General features: G+C 40.1%; 2 protein-coding genes across 3 annotated transcripts; one reads left to right on the top strand and one right to left on the bottom strand.

Moving 5' to 3' along the window:
• Window positions 1–3,614: 3,614 nt before the first annotated feature.
• ergic3 (ERGIC and golgi 3) lies at window positions 3,615–20,268 on the bottom strand. 2 transcript variants are annotated; one of them, XM_028003438.1, is made up of 14 exons: window positions 20,059–20,268; window positions 17,787–17,857; window positions 16,187–16,274; window positions 16,000–16,119; window positions 14,850–14,946; window positions 14,616–14,781; window positions 13,357–13,414; window positions 11,402–11,416; window positions 10,210–10,241; window positions 10,012–10,108; window positions 5,753–5,817; window positions 5,533–5,669; window positions 4,278–4,333; window positions 3,615–4,206 (listed from the first exon to the last, which is right to left on the bottom strand). In XM_028003438.1, exons 1-14 carry the CDS (start codon window positions 20,144–20,146, stop codon window positions 4,127–4,129), a joined length of 1,170 nt encoding a protein of 389 aa, XP_027859239.1. In that variant the 5' UTR covers window positions 20,147–20,268; the 3' UTR covers window positions 3,615–4,126. The 2 variants fall into 2 exon arrangements, with proteins under 2 accessions (XP_027859239.1, XP_027859240.1); XM_028003439.1 differs by lacking the exon at window positions 11,402–11,416 and having other exon boundaries at window positions 20,059–20,266.
• Window positions 6,277–9,869, top strand: romo1 (reactive oxygen species modulator 1). Its single transcript, XM_028003440.1, has 3 exons — window positions 6,277–6,432; window positions 9,114–9,244; window positions 9,645–9,869. Exons 2-3 carry the CDS (start codon window positions 9,114–9,116, stop codon window positions 9,751–9,753), a joined length of 240 nt encoding a protein of 79 aa, XP_027859241.1. The 5' UTR covers window positions 6,277–6,432; the 3' UTR covers window positions 9,754–9,869.
• Window positions 20,269–21,353: the final 1,085 nt, after the last annotated feature.

A 21,353-nucleotide genomic window follows, 5' to 3' on the forward strand; every position in this document is an offset into this window, starting at 1 on the left:
ATAATTTTCATATCCTGTGACTGATTGGCTGGAAGCTTTCAGTGATTTCTTAGATCTATAATTGGAACGAAGCATTTCTATACTAAAGAAAATGAATAAATTGAATTTAAAAAAATTGCAAATCCACCTCAGGAGCAGCGTGAATAAAGTTCATCCTCCTGCAGCTGACGTCACCAGACAGGCAGGAAGGTGCAAGCAGACAGAAAGTCCTCTGACCTTCATCTGACCTCGGCCCGCTGGAAAACGTTCCTGATAACGTTCCCGTGAACCGCTGAGAGGCGGCTGGCAGAATCCAGTAAAGATCTGCTGAATCTGTGACTCACTGCGAGCAAACACCAAATCAGAACCAGACGGCGAACACGGCAAAGCAGGGCAGAGGTCACCGCGGGGTCACCGCCGGGCGACACGCTGGGGGAGTCAGGGGTCACAGTCAGAGCCAGATGAGGGACCAGATTGAGTTTGGATCAGAGGAGATTCTACCGATTTATGATCACTTCCTTTACTGTAATTAATAAAAAAGACTCTCTTTAAAAATCATCACATTAGAACTACAAACTAGGATAAAGTGCAGCCAAAACATCCAAACCTACTAGGGCGAAAACGATTAATCGTGATTAATCGATTATAGAAATAATCGTCAAATAATTTAGTATACACCAAAACTCAAAACTGTCTCACATTTACACATGAAAGTAGAACATAATTCAACAGATTTACTTCACAGGTGGAGCGTTACAGCATTCAAGGTGATGCTCTACTTTAGATACGTGTATCTATAGATATATAACTGTTAGAACTTGCTCTGGGTTCATTTAAATGGAATGGACACAGATGGAAAAAAGGTCAAATAAAATAGAGTTGAAATGATTAATCAATTATTGAATTAATCATTAATTGGAGAATATAAATCAACACAGAGCAGAAATTCAGCCAAAACTGAACAAAAATATAAACATTTCATATTTAAAATACAAATATTCTTAATCTCTGGTTCAGTTTTACCTTCGCCTGGTTCACATTCTGCAAAATAATCTACTGTATAATCACCTCCAGTTATTAATCAACTAATCAATAATCTCCTGATCAGCTCTACTCTGACTCAGCAGAAAGCCTGGGCTTTTCTCATGTTGAAGGATTTTTATCTGCAGATTCATCGTTTGCTACAAATGATCAAAGGAATTCTGAGTTTAACTTTTGGACAATAAATTTTTTATTTGCATCTTTTTAATGTATTTCTAGTATTGAAAAAAACTTAATGAAAAATCTGTACAATGTGCAATTTTGTTTTATCCGATTGTCACAATAATCAATAGATTAATCAATAACTAAAATAATTGTCAATTGCAGGCAGCCCTAAAATCTTTAGTTTATTGTGACTTATTTCTTCTTCTTTTTTAGTTTAGCCTGCTCAACAAACTTTTTTATTTTAAAATCTGTTATCATTAAAGATTCAAAACATAAAATTGCTTCGTGCTGCAAATATCTTAGTCCAGAAATAGACAAAACTAAGAGCTTTAAGTCCAAAATTCCTTAATATTGATGAAAATTCAGATTATTTCATTGATAACACGGAACGTTCTTCTTTCCAGAGAAACTCTGTCGGTTTTGAGCCGATCAAGCAGGCCCGGTTCAGTGGAGCCCTGTGCGGTGAGTTTCAGTTCCAGAACCATTTAATTGTTTCCAGTTTGCCAGTACTCTCCCCGAACTGTGCCGGTCCAGTCAGTGTTGAGTGGTTCTGACTCTCACCAGACAGGAAGTTTCCGCAGCAGCTGCCGTTTCATTCAGACCGCCATGTTGCTCCTTCGTGAGTCAGACAGCGGCAGCACGCAACAACTCCTGGACTGATGTCGCCATCTAGCGGCCGCTTCTCATCGAGACGCATTTTAGTTCCTTTACTGACGCAGTAACCATGGTGATTTCTCCGAAAAAAAAGTACTAGTTTTACAGGCAGATTATTTCATTTATAACATGGAAATTTTTTTTTTATTATTATTAGTGAAATAAATCTTAGTGGAGCTAGAACCTTTTATTGATATTGAGGAATTACTGACAAACTCCTACAGCTGGGGAAAAGTTGCTAGTGTTAGTTTTGTCTTATTTCAAATCTACCAAGATATTAGCACTAGTATGTTTATCTAGTCAAGGTCCGGTCCAGTTGGTGAGGTGTGAACGCTAATCGACCTCTGACCTCTGATCCTCCAAACCTCGGTCTGGTGAAGTGAACTCTGTTTCAGAATGTGAACGCCAAGCGGACCGAATTCTGGGTAAATGCAACTAAAGCTAACATGCTAGCCTAGCCAAAGACTAAAGAGAAATCCTCCAACTGCTAAAATCTGATGCCTCCATCTTGTTTCCATCTGGTGAAGAAGGAAGTTGCTCTCAGTGTCTTCAGAGGTTCTTGGTGCCACTGAAGAAAACAAGTTCTGAAGGGGAACTGATCTGTGGGGTCCAGATCAGTTCCCCTCCTGGCCCCCACAGGCCAGGAGGGGAACAGGTTGGTTTGACTCTAGTAGAACCGGGTCTACTGGAGGAAAACAGACAGAGTCAATATAAGCATTAGGCGAAGCTGAAGCTGCTTTAATTCAACATTTATTTTGTCACTTTAAAAACATTTTGTGGACATTCGAAATATAAATACATCTCTCTCTCACACACAGCCCTGATCTAAAGGTTGAAGCGTGCAGCAGCAAACCGTCAACAACTGAACCATCGTCTGGATCCGAGAGGACCGGGACAGCGACAGAGGGAATACTGGACCGGAACCGGTCCAGTTCTAACACATCATCAGGAAATACAGAACGAAGCGACGATTCAGTGCACATTTCTGCTTTTATAAAAACGTCACGACCTCTAAGGTTAAACTGGACTGAACCCAGGCTCAAAGTTCTGATCCAGATTCTAACCATCAACCTGCAGAAACATCATGTGAAACCAGCTGTAATGATCAGCTGGTCCAACGGATCAGAACCTCCCAGTACAGACGACACCAGATCTGACCCGGCGTCTAACCCACAGGAAGCTGCAGAACCTTTCGTGTTTTCTGCCGGAAACTGTAATACAGATGGATGTTTACCTGGACAACCAGCATCCAACCAGCATCCAACCAGCTTCAGCAACTAGTCTAATTTCTTGTTGAAAATCAAAGGAGGTTCTGCACTGCAAAATACTAAACTAAGATTTTTGGTTTAGTTTCTAGTTAAGACAAAACTAACTTACGAGTAACTTTTAAGCAAGATATACCAGCTTGTTCGAAGTCAGTAATTCCTAAATTTTGATAAAAAGTCTTAGATCTCCTGGCAGATTATTTCATTTATAACATGAAAAAAATGTTTTATTTCAAGTGAAATAATCTGTCAGTGGAACTAGGAAAGATATTTCCTAGTATTGACATTTTTAAATTAATATTAATAAATTATTTACTTAAAACAAGCTCCTTTACCTTGCTCAAAAGTTACTTATAAGTTAATTTTGTCTTATTTCAAGTGAAGATATTTGCACTTGACTGTAGGTCAGAAATACTTGGTTAGATTTTATGTTTTTGCAGTGCAGAACTGCCTTAGCTGTTCTGCACTGCGGTAAGTGTTTCTGCAGTGCGGTAAGGAGTGACAACCAGCAGCTGTTTTAGTAGTTTAATGAGCAGTTTCTTCTTCTTCTCCTTGTTAATACCTTGCGGTGCTGCAGGAGGATCTCTGCTGGGTTTTCTCTGAACACTGAGCGGCTGTTGGAAGGATTCACTTTGTTTTCATCAGATCTGCTGCAGATATGGAAGAAAAAGTCGCTCCACAGCCTGAACCATGCGAGTCAGAGAAGATGGAATAAATTATCTGAGCTTAAAAATGTCCGTCTCTGCTGCTCCTCGCTCTCCTACCAAACGCTGAGCGTAGCGATGGAGCGGCTTCTTGCTCCTGGTGGCGGCGTCCTCCCGTTGCTCCGCCCCCGCGGCCCGTCCGTCTCCGAACGGCAGATAGGAAAATCCAAACGGCTCCACCGCTCTGGATTTCTCTCTCGGTTTGTTTCAGGTCTAGTTCATGGAGAAGAGGCGAGTTTCTCCCCCCGCCTCGCCGCCCGTTTCAGTCCTCTGGGTGCTCAGCGTCTCGGTCTGTGCGGCCACTGGGGGGCGCCGTCGTTAGGACGCCTTGCCCAGCTCTATCTTCTTCTGGATGGCGCGCGCCGAGTGGTAGATGAGCGAGTCGATGAGACCGGCCACTGGAAGAGTCGGGAGAATGCGGTGAGCTTCTCTGCTGCTCAGTTAGCATCAGAACGAAGGAGAGACTGACCTGTGAACACGCCGCCAATGATGGCGCACACGCCCGTCAGGAAGTGAGTCAGCGACCTGAGAAAACAGTTAACATTTATACTGGAAGGATTTATCAGGGGCGTAGGTTTGGTCTAAGTTTTGGTGGGACCTTACAACTTACTGACCCCCCCCCCCCCCCCCCCCCCATTTCTGACCAGTTGGGGGGAGGGGGGGGGGGGGGGGACCATTGGCTTATAGCCCCCTCCCCCCAACCATAACCAGATCATACGTCTTGTGTATACAACAAGATACAGTCATACTCAGCAGATAAGTTCAAGAACACTTTACTTTTTCCTTTTCAAAATTCAGCAAACATTACAAGTAAGATCAAAAGAAATATCCTCTGGATCTACTGATTATACAACAAACACAATTGCTTATAAGAACAAAAAATGACTTCTTGCACTTCAGGAAAAAGATCCAATTGTTGAGATATTATGCATTTAAGAGGAAAAAAGATTCATAAAATTGCTTGCTCTGCTGTCTGAGCATCCTATGTGAAAAAGTATTACATAATTAACAGACCTATTCTACCTCACATTCAGTGCTGACCTTACTAAACACCGGACTTTACAACAAATGCGTTGCGTGATAGATATCTAACTTATGGGCCCACTCACTGTACTTACAGCCGAGGTAGCGAAATAACTTCTAATGTCTGTCGTCCTTTTCTTTTTGGTGGCGACATGGAGACTCATAATAAATGTCAAACTCAGAAGGAGACGCGTTCACTGTCAGCACCATGGACCAAGCTTCCGTTCCTGCAGCTAATCAAAGAACGAAGATCCACGTCCTGTGAGCCAATGGCGGGTCGTCATAGTTCAGAACAGCGAATTTTAAAATGAATGCTACCACTGCGTAGTCTATTGAAATATTAAACTAATCAATGTAGATTTTCGTTTATTTATTTTATTTTTGTTAAAAAATACATATGTTGTTTTTTTTATTAATATGGCAAAAATTGGTCGGGACTATTTTATATCCCTTGAATATTGGTCGTGACATGTCACGACCGTCCATACCCAAATCTACGCCCATGGGATTTATTATTTACAGCAAGTCTGAGTTTCATCTAACAGTTGAGCTAAAAAACTGGATTGTTATTGTTATTTTTGAAACAGATGGTTTCAAAGTGTTAAAACATGAAAAAAATAATTTCTGTGACAAACAGTAAGGACATTTCAGCAGCCGACCCTGTTCTGATTTTTAGAAACTGGCCGTCTGCCAGGACTCACCTGTGTTTTTCTGTAAATTTGACCATCATGGGTGAAAGTTCGTAGAGAACAAAGACGCCCGGCAGACCCTGATCTCCTATTAAACCGTTGGCGACTTTCTCGTGCCTGGTGACGGAAAACTGATTCGTTTTGACCACCTGGAGGTAAAAACAAATTCACAGAAAACGTGTGGAAAAGAGTCCAACAGAAAATACAATAAACACAAAGCTGTTTAACTCACCTCTCCGTCTGTTTTTACGTAGATGGTTGGAACAATTTTCACAAAATACTGGTACATCATCGATGCTGTGGAGATGAACGGTCGGCAAATTAAACTTGACTATCAACAGACTTTTAAACTGAAAAACCCCAAACAGTCCAGTAGTCTGCTTCTGACCGGCTGGATCCCCATCACAATAATGTCAGCAAATAATGTTGTCTTATTTCATACATTTCTTTGGTGTAAACAAAACAATTCCTCCACTGGATCCATTTATGCTTCATTTTATTTCACAGTGCTATTAGATTAAAAAGGAAAATATTGAGGAAAATAAAGGAAAACTTTTAAAATGTATTAAGAATTTTTGAAATGGCCAAATATAGAGTAACTTTTTACCTGTTATGTTATTAAGGCTAAAACCAAAGTTAAAACATGAACATTTAAAGTACGTTATTGTAATGACAACCCAGTTATTAAGGTGGATTCGTCTTGAACATGAACAAAATAAATGATAGAAAATAAGCAATTCTAAACTGAGCCGCAGGGGGCGCTATCTCTTCCGCCTTTATTTCTCTCTCCTTTCCTGTTTCCGGTTATGGAGGTCTGCTAGAAAGACATTTTATCGCAGCTGCGCTCAACAGTAAGAGAAATTTTAAGCAGAAAAGCAAAGCAGTAAATTTATCACAGCAGAGTAACTGAAGGTAAGATGGCCTACGGTCCCGTTTTCCGGGGTATGTTGGTACAAATAGTAGGTTTGACGGTAAACGCTGTTACCTATGGAGGCCACAGGTGACGTTAGCATGGGGAGCTAGCACAACAACCTGCGGAGGACTTAGGGCACAGGTGTCAAACTCCAGTCCTCAAAGGCCGCAGTCATGCAGTTTTTAGATGTGCCACAGGTACAAAACACTGGAATGAAATGGCTACATTACCTCCTCCTTGTGTAGATCAGTTCTCCCAGCCTTGCTAATGACCTAATTATTCTATTCAGGTGTGGTGCAGCAGAGGCACATCTAAAAGTTGCAGGACACCGGCCCTTGAGGACTGGAGTTTGACATCCCTGACTTAGGGGATAAAAAGATAAACACTCAGCTGCTCAGTGTTTGGTTACGAGTTCTAATCCGCGGACTTTAAGCGGTGTGTTAGCGCTGCTAATGTGTTAGCAGCTAGGTGCTAACAGTGAAAATAAGCCTCTGATTAAAGTCAATAAACTGCAGGGGTCAAAGGTTGCATCATTTATTGGAGTAGAAACAGAAACCAACGTAATAAAAACACTTTACTGGTTCACAGACATGAATATTAGGATAATTTGTTTCTGTCAGAAGTATTAAGCTAAACATTGGCTGTTTTAGATTTATGGACCTTTATTTCTAAGAATAATTGCATTATTCCCCTATTACTTAAAATGGTTTCAAAACAATGTTGTTTATCTCAGTTTCTGGGACAATTTATCGTTCAGCATCATTTATCATGACAGGGCTACACATCGAAAGCTACAGTAATTTCAGGTAGCTACGTGAGTGACAGCCCTTTCAGATGGATTTAATTGGAACAGTAATTTAACTAAATGATGCAGATTGTGTGTGGTGTGTACATTAAAAGTCGGAACAGAATTAATTAAGAGCTAATTTCTATCCCTCAATTTAAATTTGAGTCAGTCATGGGAGATTTCAAAATCTTTTTAATTACTGCCATATAATGCTTAAAAGATATTTTACATATTCTGCTTTTGTAGTTTTTATTCTAAAATTTGGTAACTGACATTTCATTCAGCCGCCTCATCATTTGTTACTTACAATAGAAGGTAATTATTGTGTAATAATTTCACAGTATTAACAGTAATTGAGGGTGATTAATTATAGCAGATGGAAATCAGCCCAACATGTTCTGTGTTGGGTTTTTTCTCTACAGTACCGTTTTAACTGCAGCGTCAAAGATTAAACTGTGAGGAAAGAGATTTTACTGCGGAGAACAGTAACGTGCGGTGAGGTGCAAAGCTGGCGAGCCACTGACTTAATCATAATCAGATATACAAATATAGACCACCTGCACGTTTACATAAGGAAATGTTGCGCATGCGGACAACATGGAGGGCAAAAAGACTATTCATTCCGTTAACTCCATCAAACTTGAACATGTAGATATTATTAATTTTGGCTGTGCTCCACAGCAAAGGGAAAAACCGTTAAAGTACAACTTAAAACCTCTTCTTTCTTGCTCTCTGTATCAGCACAGCTACAGACTCGTTGCCATAGCAACTGACAACCACGCCACACAAAAAAAACACTGAAATATTTCCCACACAAAGAGCAGGACATTCAGTCTGTTGCAGTGGTATGGTGTTAGGCTTAATGTTTACTGTGCGATTATTAATAAGTAATTGCTGTGGTAAGAGGAGAAAACTATAAATATATCGCTGCACTTTACTGTATTTCTAGCTCGCTGTTACTGTCTCTTACTCTGCAGTTGGGGAGTCACAATGTCTGGGATCATGAGCGCCCCCTGCCATGAGGCCGGAGAACTGCCTGCCTCACCTCAAATCTGTTCTCTGGTTTCTGATCGCTGCTCAGCACACGAAACAAGTTACACACACAGTTAGTGACAAAAACACTGAATAATATATACATAAGCTAAGTTATGGAAAATCTGTTTATATATTAAAACCTTTTTAACGATTTTATTGGCGACATACAGACAGGAGGAGCATGCTATCATAGAATGGCAGCCAATGCAGTTAGTGAGAGGTTGATCAATCCCAGGTGAGGCTCAGCTTCCTGCTGCCTCACCTGCTGCGCTCCGAGCATTTAAATGGGAAAATGCTAAATTCAGCGATTTTAAAGAAAAAATTATCCGAATTGGTTAAGCTGAATGAAAAATAGGTGCTTTATAGTGCAAACTACAGGGTGAAAATAGCAATGTCAATTATTTTATCATATATTTCCATTATGACAGGTGAGGCTCTGCCTCACTTGCCTCCCCTGACCGCACCTCACTGGCAGAGAAACAAACTGAAGGAAAGTTCAAGAACCTGCATAGATCAGAAAATGAGCCTCACTGGGTAAATATTGGACTTTAAACTCAGTCAAAGCGTCTCAACTTTTTCATCCTCCGCAGTGAGAACCAAAAAAAAAAGAACTTCTCGGTGCATCTATAATTCAGACCTTTTTGTTATTGGTGCTATAAAAAGTGCAGCTGTTTCTGTTACCCAAACTGGTCAAATGTTTTGGCTTTGAAGATTAAAAATGAAGATGAAATGAACCCACATTTAGAAAGAGTCTAATTTCCAGTCAGTGTGCTGATCCGTTAGGTTTCCTCCTTTCTATGCAGCAGATTTTAATCTCAGTCAACCTCAGATTAAAATGAGCTGTCGTTGCGTTTGCAGATGCCGGTCGCTGTCGGTCCGTACGGCCAGACCCAGCCCAACTGCTTTGACCGGGTCAAGATGGGCTTCATGATGGGCTTCGCCGTGGGAATGGCTGCAGGCGCCATGTTTGGGACTTTCTCCTGTCTCAGGTGAGTTTGGACCAATAAACCCAAACAGAAAATGATTTAATTCAGCTGGAAAAAGGGAATGTCCCAGTTAAAGTCCACTTCTTTCTCAGCTGTTTTTATCCATCTGGTGCGGTTCAGGTTTAAAACTCAACATATTTTTGCTTTTCATTACTAATTACTGTATCTTCAAAAAAACAAACTGGTTTATTATTATTTACATATTTTATAAGGGTAAAACTTAGCCAAATTAACTGTTTAAACATTAGAAAGTTTTTAAAGCTTCATCCTATAACTTTCTGACTAACTGAACTTTTGTCTGGGAATAATCTGAGAATAATCCTGAGGTTTTGCCTTGCAGGACGGCTGCGCTAACGTTTTAGCTGTCGGTGAAATCGGAGCTCAAAACAGTTTCTGTTTGCAGGATCGGGATGCGGGGCCGGGAGCTGATGGGAGGCGTTGGGAAGACCATGATGCAAAGCGGCGGGACGTTTGGCACCTTCATGGCCATCGGGATGGGAATCCGCTGCTGAGGAAGACCACTGCCTCCTCTTCCTCCCTCAGACTGTACAGCCTTGGGACTCAGATAACCACATGCTCCAAACCCACCGTCTAGTTATCAATAAAGGTTCTGGTTCGTCACATGACAGTGCTGTTTTTATCCTCCATGTTTTGCTCCATTAATGTGGAATTTAACGCTTTAATTTGGTTCAATAAATGGGATTAAACTTTAAAATGGATCTGAAGCTTTTAAAAGCAGCAGTTTGGCAGCAGAAGAAGCGGGACGATACCTTGCGGCGCCGAGACGTCGGTTCCGTCCAGCGGATTTACGATGCCGGGGTAATCTTTACCAAATGACAAGTGCTTTATCAGGTGGGTCATGTTGATCTGCAGAACCACAGAAGAAGAAGCAACTTCATAATTGAACTGATGTCTTTAGTAAATGAAACATTTTTAATTTAAATATCCAGAGAAATGTGGAAACCTACGTTGTCTAACCCAAAACTCTGCAGGTCATGAACTGCAAACAAAAACACAAACTTGTTATTGAAAATAATTCAAAAACATTCAGACTTGCATAATAATAAAAGCATAAATGACCAAAATCAGGAACATTCAGGATAAAAAACAGCTGAACTGAGGGGGAAAAACACCAATCGCCTTTAGACAATATGGTTACCATGGCAACAGGATCAGCATCATGGCCTTCCTTCACAAAGTAAAAGTACAGACTGAGACACCGACCCATTTTAAATGACATAGAAACCACCAAAAATGCACCAATTAACCAGTTTTCTACTTAAATACTTTACTTCTTAATTGTTGCATTCAACCTGAAAACTCCCACTTTCTCTGGTCTGTAAACGCATCGAGTCCAAAAGAATCTTCTTGGTTTTCAGTTCAGCTGAAACGCAGAAATGAGCGTCTTTAATCCCTTCGTTTTTTATTTAGTCGCTTCAACGGAGGAACCTGCAGCTCATTCCGTTTCCTTCCATGATCCAAAACCAATCAATTAAAAAGTTTGGAAAAACAAACGCAGCGGGCGCGGGGCGTCCGGCGTCTGGACGCTTGTAACTGATGTCAGCGGGATTTGAGCCATCAGGGTTTTATTAAAGAACGGCAGCTTTGCAGTTCTGCTGCCGACGTGTTTAAAATCTTCCTCCATCAGTTTTACATCGTAACTTTCGACTCATTCTGCCTCTGCAAACTAAAGGAGGAAAACGAGAGACGCTTTCCTGAGAATTTCATAAGAAAACAACGAATAGAAGAACTTGTTCATTTTGGGACTGAATCTAGTTCAGAATGGTTTGGTGAACTATGAACATGAATTCACTTTGCGGTCTGAATCGGAGTTTCTCTAAACCAATCAGGTTTCTAATGTTTGATATCTGACATAATTCAGTTAAAGTTACTTTTCAGTTAGGAAACGTCAGACTCCTGGGTAAGAACTGCGGCGTTTACTAGTTATCAAGTAAAAATTTAATCGCATCACATTCAGAAACTGGTTGTAAGTCTAAATGGATCTGATAATCATGCACTTTTAAATTGATACCGAGATTATTTTGACATTTTCTTCACATCATAATTGATTCAGCACTGAGTGTTTAAAGCAGAAACAGGGAAAGGTTTTCCTGAACACGCTGCATGCATTCTCTGTGGCATAAAGGAAGATAGACTTACTTTCCACAGCGTGCACTGCAGAAAGAAGAGAGAAGAGTCACTGGGACAGTGAAACAGACATGAAACGTGACAACTGAAGGTGGGGCTGCACAACACTTTCCAAAATAAAGAGTTTTCAGACAATTTACCTCAAAATCAGGTTGCAATCGAAATCAAACTGAGCAAAACCGACCGATAAGCTGTGAATTATGAGATAAAGATAAATAATGTTATTTTCGGGCTAAACTAGAACTGGTGTGCAGCCCGACCCACAGCAGATATCTTTCCAGTGAGGATGTGTTTGGGTCTTAACGAGGTTCTGGTTTGATTCTCGTCTCTGTTTCTGCTGCCGACACTTTAAACATCGATGAGATGAGAGAAATGAATCAGAGTCGCATGGACTGGCTTTTAGCACAGGAAACTAAAACCACCGCAGGTTTACAGCCCAACCATCCAATCCCAGTTCAAATCATTCATTGTGGATGACTGAACATTTGGGTTCGTTTTAATTTCCTGCCCTGATTTGATGCCACAGAGGAAGAATCAGCTACAACAGAGAGGAAAACAGTGAATGGATGAATGGATATACTTTTTTAATCCCAGAGGGATGAAGCAGCAGAGCTGCTGAGATTAACTGGACAGATTTCAGTTTGTTACACAGACAGAACTACGGTGGCCTGAATGGGCCAGTCAGGCTGAAGCATCATGGAAGATAAACACTTTGCTGATTCTGGATCAGTTTAAACTAAAAGTTTAGTCAAAAATTCACAGCTGGTCAAAATTATTCTTATATGAATTAAAAGGAAACAACACCGCAGTACGGGAAGCTTTCACTGCAAAACCACAAAATCTGAAGTAATTTAGTTCCTGGTGCAAATATTTAATTACACCTGAAATAATTTTGTACACCACTTTTGTGTAGTTTTAAACCTGTTTTTAAAAGTTCTATATAAATAAATTTGACATTGAAATAAGATATTTGCTGGAGAAACTAGACCAGAAATATGAGATTTTGTGTTTTTGCAGTGATTAGAAGGTTTTATGCATCTTCCAGCCAAACAGTTTAAAATATTTTATAGATCAATCAATAAATCAATTTTAAATATTTAATTTTTGTTTTTGATTTTTTTTCCTCTCTGGGTTTCCATAGTTCAGTGTGATGTCATCGCCCAGGGCGGCCATCTTGATTAAAATTCAGGTTAGCTCTACAATTAGAGCAAAGCTATGATTTTTATTTTTAATCATGAGAATAAATTCATACCGTAACAAGAATACAGTCTAACGGCAATAAAGTCAAAATAATGAGAATAAAGTCGTAATATTAGGAGAATAAAGTAGTATTTTTATAAGAACTTCTACATAAAAAACCCAACAAATTTAAATGAGGATTGAAGCAGCAGAACTTCATCTCAAGTTATGCTATGATGTAAGATTTACAGATTATGTTTAATATTTAACAAGTTAGAATCAAATTATCAGCAGGACTTTGAAATGACTGGCGCTAGTTCAGTCAGAAAAATGGGCCTCTGTCTCTTTAAGAAGCTCCTGCTCTTTCAGCACATCATTATGCTGTTTGCAGCCATTTTTAATAGTTTGTATGATGAGCTCAACAGATGTTTAGTAATTGCTGCTGCCGCTAGTCTGCAGGAGCTGAGTGGAGAAGGAGACGTTCATGCGACATGTAGAGACTCGCCACCAACAACAGGGGGCGCGAGGTTGTTCAGGGTGGAACGAAGACAACAGATGGATGAACATGAGAATCAGTCAGAGGTTTGAAAACAAACACCCTTTATTCTGATGGAGGTAATAAATAAACTTCTTATATGGTTTATATTTTCTTCATTTTGCTTTGAGGAACAGAAATTAGATTCCAGCTGAATTAAACTGTTGAACTCAATGATTTTTATACATAAATCGGAGTAAAACAGAAGAAAGGGCGTTTGAAGGCTTTGCTCAGTTAGAGGAAACGTTCTCACCGTGAACATGCGACTGCTGGAAACTCTTTCCTGGAGCAAAGTGGAAATTTCCTGCCACCTGAAACAAAGTGTGAAACAACTCAGGATCAATTTTATTGCTCTAAATGAGAAAAATAATTATAACTATGAATAGAAAATATATGTAAACTCAGACATGTTAATAATGCTGATCATGCTTAAAAGTCTTAAATCAACAGTGGAACAATTATTGGCACTCTCAACAATCAAAATAAATGCAACTAAAGTTTTATTTTACTACTTTTTAAAGCTGATCAGCGTTTCTAGAAGCTTTTAATTTGAAATCCAAGACTTTCTGTTATGAAGCAAAGATAGCAGCAGCGCCATCTATATTTGGGCAGAGTTCATCGTGCCGAATAGCATGATGAGAAACTTTGAGGAGAAATAACAACTGGTAGACACGGCGGAGGATTCGTGATGCTGTGGGCCGGTTTTCTCTAAAGATCCGGGAATTTGTTTCCATCAACATTTTTTATGCACACTTTGAAGCATCGCTTCAGAAACGGTTGATGGAAACCTCAAAATCTGATACAAAGTCTTAATTCTGTTAAAAAGTTTGAGGCGGTTTTTGGCTCTTCCTGAAAAGACCAAAGCAGTAAAGAAAGAAAAGTTCAGATGTAGCAAAACTTTCCCATCCTTACCAGAGTGACCAAACTGAAACATTTCAAACTCCAAACCTTCAGCTCAGAGCGGAGAGTCGTCCCTACACCATGCTAGCAAGCAACTGCTACTTCCTGTTTGTTGCAGCCATGCTAGCTAGCAACATTTGGCAAAATTACATTTGCGATGATTCGCTCTAAACCAGGAAATAAAAACAATCCTAATTCTCAATTCTGCAGCTGAAAACTGTCATGCCAGTCGGAGGAAACATGGCCGCCGGGTGAAAGCAGCAGAAACGCTGAATGAATTCGCCGTCTGCCTCTGGCAGAACTGGATACAGATCACTTCCTGTCTGCATATTCCATCGTATAAAGTTTCATCAAATTAAACCGGTTCGCGGAGACGAGGATGTTTACTACTGCACTCCAATTTACCAGTTGCTGATCTACACACCTGCCCATTACCATGACGACACACATGCTATATGATGATAGGCTAACAAAATCTGGGTTTTGTAACAAAGTTTGCTTGTGTGAAAGTAAAGGTAATCTGATTACTTTTTTGCAATTGTAATTTCTTACTTGAAGAAAGGAATCAGATTACAGTAACTGCCCGCCTCTGGAAAGGCGTGAAGGTCTGACCTTATTGACCTCCAGGAAGCCGTAAACCTGGCAGCCCTCGTTCTTCTGCTCCATCATCTTCTGCGTGAAGCCTTCGCGTTTGCACTGCTCGATGGTGTCGGCGTTCTTAAAGGCCCAGCCGCGCCGCCGGTACGCCTCGCGCACGTCGTCACAGGTGTTGCAGCACCTGCACACACACAATTAGCAGCAGTAATCCCAGCAGACAGAACGGCCGGCAGCGGCGACGTTTCTTACTTCAGGTCATCAGTCTCGGCGCCGTAACAGCTCTCACATCGGTTCGGGTCCAGAGTGCTCGGGTCGAACGCTTCCCCGTCTTCAGCCTGACCCATTTCTGGACAACACAGAACCATCTGTGACTATAAAACAACATTCGCTTCATGCCGTCTCTTATCCAGTGAGTTCCCTGCAGAAGGACAAAATCTTACAAAGTCTTTTTGTCTGGTTTTTGGTGCAAATATCTCATTGTAATTGAAATAAGACAACTAACTCAAAAGAGACTTTTCAGCAGATCTAGCAGCTTATTTTCAGTAATAACTTTGTAATATTGTTGAAAAGTTCTAGTTCCACTTGTGGATTTTTTCAGTTTTGCATGGGAAAATGTCATGTTATAAATGAAATAATCCACCAGTGGAACAAGTTCTTTTCATCAATATTAAGGAATTATTTTCTTCCACTGAGCTCCGTTGGGAGTTAGTTTTGTTGTATTTCAAGTGTAATGAGATATTTGCAGTAGAAACTAAACCAAAAATACTTGGGAAGATGTTGTGTTTTTGCAGTGTGATCACCTGATTTCAGTGCTGCAGCTTCTGCGATTTTGCAGGATAAACTCTTCAGCTGCGCTAATCCTGAAGCACAGCTAACTTCATAATTTCCATTCTGATGATTAACATTTTTGACTTCATTTCTTTTAAGGTTTTGATTGTGTGTGGTTTTTATTTCTGTTTTTATTTATTGTTTTTGGTAATTTTGTTTATTTTGGACTTTTTAAAATATCTTCCAGTTACAGTGTTCTTTACAAAAGTAAAGTTTACTGATCTTTGAAACGATAAACTTGCATCATTATGAAAATTCTCATTATATTACTTGAAAATAGTTAAAAAACATAAGTTATAATTTCTTGTTGTGTGAAACATTTCTCTTGCCGAAATCATTCCTTCACAAAAACGGAGTTGGTGCCTGATTAAACTAAACTATTTTCATTTTATTAACAGGAAATGATTGATTACAATGATTAATTATTACATAGGCAAACATCAATTTTGATTGCCAACCATTTCGTCTGAAGTTGCTGCAACATGTAAAAAGGTCCATACTTAGTTTACAGTTTCTCTCCAGTTTGTCCAGCAAGTGACTCAAACTTGTTTGTGTTTGGAATGAAGCGTACCGTGTTTTTCTGCCTCGGTGGTGACAGGTTTCAGTTCTTTGTCCAGCCGCTGCTTGAACAGGTTGTGTTCGACGTCCAGCTGCTGCTCTCCGGCCACGTCCATGGCGTCGATACTGAGATCTGACAAACATGGTGGTGAGCAGCGGCCGCCATCAGCAGCAGACAGCAGAGAAACAGCAGCACTTACAGGCACAGGGCATGTGAGGGAAAATGACGTCAATGTTGATCTTGAGTTTGTCTCCTCGCGACGTGTCGACGTAGAGCTCCGGGTGGACCTGAAGGACGACACAAAGCGTTCACTTCCCCTAAACACTAAACTGTCCCACAGCAACACAACAAACACTGAGAAAAAGAAACGACACAGGGATGGCTTTCACCGCGACGCTCTGCTGGATTTTCATACATCCATACAACTTTAACAGAAATGCTTTGAGTTTATTTCGAATGAAAAGACGGGCAAACGAAAGCAGGGCTGAAATGATTGTGACAAATCTTTTATTTTAAATTAAATTATTAAATTATTAAATTTAGCCGATTAATTGTTAGCTGAACAAAAACAAACATTTTGCCTTCAAGATAAAAACAACCTTTAATTACAAATCTGTTCTTCGCCTGGTTCAAATCTTTAAAAAAAATTTAATCTATGAAGAATATTTTGCATCCAGTTATTAATCAGTTAATCAATAATAATCTCTTGACATTCAGCCTGAGTTTTTCTCATGTTGAACGATTTTTATCTGCATAATTTGCTGATATGATAAAAGGAATCCTGATATCAACTTTTTATTTTAAAAGTTTTTAATTATTTATTTGCATGTTTTAGTGCATTTCTAATATATTTCCAATTTTTATCTGATTGTCAAACTAATCAATAGACTGATGACTAAAATAGTTATTAATTGCAGCCCTAAAAAGAAGAAAGATGGAAAAGGTTAAAAGGGAAATAAAGAGATAAGAGGAGCGAAAGACGGATAAAAATAAATCAACAGCCTTGAAGTTTGACCCTGAACCTGCAGAAAGATAGAAAAACAAAACCTTTTACAAGATGTGTTGCTTCATTTACTTCATGCGACCAACAAAAAGGTCCAAACCAGAAAGAGTCGACTGCTTCTGGGCTTTCTGGATCTGATGGCCCCTGAAAACCCTGGAGGAAAATCTCCAGCTGTTAAAGTCTTAAATCAGGCTCACGTTTAATCCTAAAGCAGATCAGTGGATCAACTCCACTCCTCTGGCTCATATCAAAACTATTTTGATCATCTGACATATTCAAGCAGCAAAAGCAGCAAAAACGTCAGAAATCCATAAGAAGGAAAATACTTTTCAGGGTACTTTATGTTCTCAGATGTTCTGACTTTTCAGCCCAAATCCGCAACAAAAACCTGAGTCATTTCCTTCCAAGAAACCCGAGTTCATCCGACCCAACCGGCCCGACAGGAAACACACCTGGAGGCTAACGTTCACTGCTGCTGCTCCCTGAACTCAGTTTCAGTTGGTTTCAACTCAGCTTCCCTGGTGAAAACGACCCAATGTTTCATTTTTATAAAGTTCTGGTGAAAACTTTAGCTGTTTTATTTTTTTATTGAACATGAGATAAAAATCTGTAGATCCTCTGATAACAGATGGAAGCAGGAAATCTCTGCAGGAACAAAACCTGATCGATTAACAGACTTCCTGATGTAATGCTGCAGTTTCCCATCCCGATAAAAACTGACAGCATCGGTCCGGTCAGCGAGCGAACAGAACCAAACCGAACCGAGTTAATCTGACAGTCGGATTCAGGAGCTCACCTCTTTGGTCAGGTAGTACTGCAGCTCAGAGACGAACAGAACGAACATGATGACGCCGCTGATGATGGTCACTGCAGAGACACAAGGTGGAAACATCTAATTTCATAGCAACATAATGTGAATTAATGGATTTTTATTTTAAAAATTCATACTGTGGTAGTAAATGTAAATTTGGTAAAAACCACTGAACCCTTCTAAGTTGCGATTGGTAACCAGTTTTCTTCTGTCTGAAAACCTGAGAAGTTCCAGAGACATTACTGTAGCTTTCCCTGAAAGGTCAAAGGTCACTTCAATCACATCCTGGATTTTAAACTTGAATTTCAATATTTATTTCATTTGATGTTTAAAATTACTTAAGATATTTCTAAACCAGAGTTTGTAGGCCAGCCACGGTGTTGGTCGGATCCGTTTTGGTGGCCTTTAGGATCCCATGTCTGCTTTTTGCGGATGATGTGGTCCTTCTGGCTTCATCAGGTCGTGATCTGCAGCTCTCGCTGGAGCGGTTCACAGCCAAGTGTGAAGTGGTCGAGACGAGGATCAGTGCCTCCAAATCCGAGGCCATGGTCTTGAGCCGGAAAAGGGTAGAGTGCCTTCTCCGGGTCAGGGGGGATGTCCTGCCCCAAGTGGAGGAGTTCAAATATCTCGGGATCTTGTTCACGAATGAGGGAAGAAGGGAGCGGGAGATCAACAGTGGCGCAGCATCTGCAGTGAAGAGGGCGCTGCACTGCTCTCGATTTACCAGTCGATCTACGTTCCCACCCTTATCTGTGGTCTTTTTGGGTCGAGACCGAAGGAACAAGATCGCGGATACAAGCGGCCGAAATGAGTTTTCTCCGCAGGGCGTCTGGTCTCTCTAGAGAGAGAAGCTCGGCCATCGGGGAGGGATTCAGAGTAGAGCCGCTGCTCCTTCACGTCGAGAGGAGCCAGCTGAGGGACATCTGGTCAGGATGGACGCCTCCCTGGGGAGGAGTCCAGAGGGAGACCCAGGACACGCTGGAGGGACGATGTTCCTCTGCTGGGAACGCCTGGGGGAGCTGGACCAGGAGACTGGGAGGAAAGTCTGCTGACCCCGCGACCCGACCCTGGCAGAGGAAGATGGACGGATGGAGATGTTTCTAGTTTTTCATGTAGTTTTCTTTGTTGCTTTATTTTCCTGTGAAGAACGTTGAATGTCCACGTTCATGAAAGGTCTGATAAATAAAGTTGCCTTTTATTTTCCAATATTCACCAGTATTAATGTATTTCTTTTACAAAATTGGAATAAATACATTTCTATACATTATTTAAATGCATTTATAACAAAGTTTAATAAGTAAAAAAATCTTTAGAATTGTATTTCTTTGTTTTATTTAATTATATCTCATATCTGTTCATTTGTTCTAATAGGGTTATTTATTATAACCAGTTTTTATCTCTTGTATTTTTTAAAGACACTCCTCCCTAAATATTATTGAATAACTTGTTTCAATAAAATTCTCATCATCCTTAGAGATTATTATGATATAATTTTTAAAACGGGATATTTAATTAATGCAACTAATCACATTTGTTTGTTTATTCTGAGAAATCCCAGTTTGTGGTTACATGAGCAGCATTCAAAGCATATTTCCAACCCTAACTGTGTTTTTCTCTCCATTTTTGTCTGAAAAGTATAAAAAGAAAGAACAAACATTTACTGAATTTTTATGCACTCGGTGTCTTTGGCTCGAAGCTGCAGAATTAGTGAAAAATGACAGCGAACTTCATTTAGCGCATTTAAATGAAAACTGCGAGTCACTGAAGACAATTCATTAACATGGAGCTGTTTCATGTACATTTCTTGTAATTTTATTGAAATGTTATTGCTTTTTTGTTGCCTGTGTATCTTGGCCAGGTCTCAGCTGAAAGGGCTTTTAGTTACTCTGTTTAACTAAAAGACAAATATCTGTTTGATATGGAAAATAAGAATACCGAGGCTATAGTTTATTCTACCTGATAATATATAACAGGCCCACTAACTACAGGCTCAATCAATAGAAAGAAAATATATACAAATAAACCTATTGTGTCAACTACTGCCTTAGTGCCATTGAGTTTTTAGTAGTTCTGTGAAATAAACTCCCAGACAATACAAATGTTCAGGTTTCCTCATTAAAGACAGGTATCTACAATAGGCTAATTGAACTGTAATGAGTAGAATATGATCTGATCTATAGGAATAACGAATGTTTCCCCTGCTGTCTGCACCAGCGGCAGCCGTTAGCCCCGCGGTTCGGATCGGTTAGCCTCCTACCGGTCGCTCCTCCCCACGTCTTCACCCGGAAATCCTCCAGAGTTTTAGGATAAGCGTCAAACTGCTTCAGTTTGTTTAATGTGTCCATTTTCTCCACCAGGAAATCCAGCCGAACACCGTAGAATCTTATCGGAACCCTCCTGCACTCCAGAAACACATCAGGACCCTTCACTTCCGGACCACGTGATACACCGTTGGGCCAATCAGCGGCAGCCGCGTCAATTTCTTCTTCTTCTGTTCTTTCTGCCAAACTTTATTCAACATCAGGACCTTTGACAATATAAATGACGAGAATTATTCAATAAAATGAAAACAACAAAACAAAAAATAAAAAATAAACGAACGAATAAAAACAAACATTTTTTTTTTCATTTTTACATGGAAGAGTATTTTTTCCTTTGTGTGTAATTTTGCGTTGACAAACCTCTGGTAACCTTTTTTGTATGACAAAATGGAGGTTAAAAATGTACAATATTTTAACCTTTAAAGTGGTAAATGAGGAAAAGGTTGCTGGAAAATGTTTATCCACCTAAACAGATGAGCGAGAAGCAGCATGTCAGCTCAGATAAATAAAGAGGTCACTACAGTCCTCAGGCCTGAACCCAGTAGGAAACCTCACATTGCCCAATGTGTAATGGGCAATGTGTAATTGCCCATTACACATTATACAGTTGTGTAATGGGCAATTACACAACTGTACATCTTTGAAAAGCAGAAGTGGAGCCTCCTGCACCATCAAGCAGAATGCAGGAAATGGTTTCTGGATAGTAAGAAAACAACAAAACTCGTCTTTTCCAGCAACCATTGTATAGCAAGAAAACCAGCTGACCAAACGCTGGAGATCAGCTTTGTTGTTAGGTAACAGGCAGGGGTCGGTAGGCGACTCAGTGTCTGCTGATTTGTGACTTTACATGCCAGAGGTTTTTGAAACAGCTCATTTTCCAGACACCAAAAAAAAATTCTATTGCCAGAAAATGACTTTCTCTTTCTTTTTTTAACGATTTGTTTCTAGAAGCAGTAGAGACTTTCTCTCTAGCTCTCAGTGAAGGCAGACACTTTTTTCCTGTGGTCCCATCCTGCTCTGCTTGCTCTGTTGTGAGCTTCTTTGTGGAGCCTTTCTTTGCACATCATTTAAATCTATAAATTATGGATCTGGCCAACCGGTCTCTCAATGTAATTGATAAAATTTTCTCAAAGAAAAGACTGGGCAGAGGAGAGGCTATCCTGCAGGGACATACCTGATGGGATACATCCCAGATTTATTTTGATTCATGATAACAGAATTTCTGCTGTTT

This window comes from Xiphophorus couchianus, chromosome 20, assembly GCF_001444195.1.
Source record: "Xiphophorus couchianus chromosome 20, X_couchianus-1.0, whole genome shotgun sequence".
Taxonomy (NCBI): Eukaryota; Metazoa; Chordata; class Actinopteri; order Cyprinodontiformes; family Poeciliidae; genus Xiphophorus; species Xiphophorus couchianus.

Bases quoted from the DNA above. Each gene is read 5' to 3' on its own strand.
- romo1 (XM_028003440.1), top strand. From the start codon at position 9,114: ATGCCGGTCGCTGTCGGTCCGTACGGCCAGACCCAGCCCAACTGCTTT. The intron at 9,245-9,644 runs GTGAGTTTGGAC...TTCTGTTTGCAG, and splicing joins GGGACTTTCTCCTGTCTCAG to GATCGGGATGCGGGGCCGGG.
- ergic3 (XM_028003438.1), bottom strand. From the start codon at position 20,146: ATGGACACATTAAACAAACTGAAGCAGTTTGACGCTTATCCTAAAACT. The intron at 5,670-5,752 runs GTGAGTTAAACA...TTTTACCTCCAG, and splicing joins ACGTAAAAACAGACGGAGAG to GTGGTCAAAACGAATCAGTT. The intron at 4,334-5,532 runs GTGAGTCCTGGC...CTGTTTTCTCAG, and splicing joins AAATTTACAGAAAAACACAG to GTCGCTGACTCACTTCCTGA.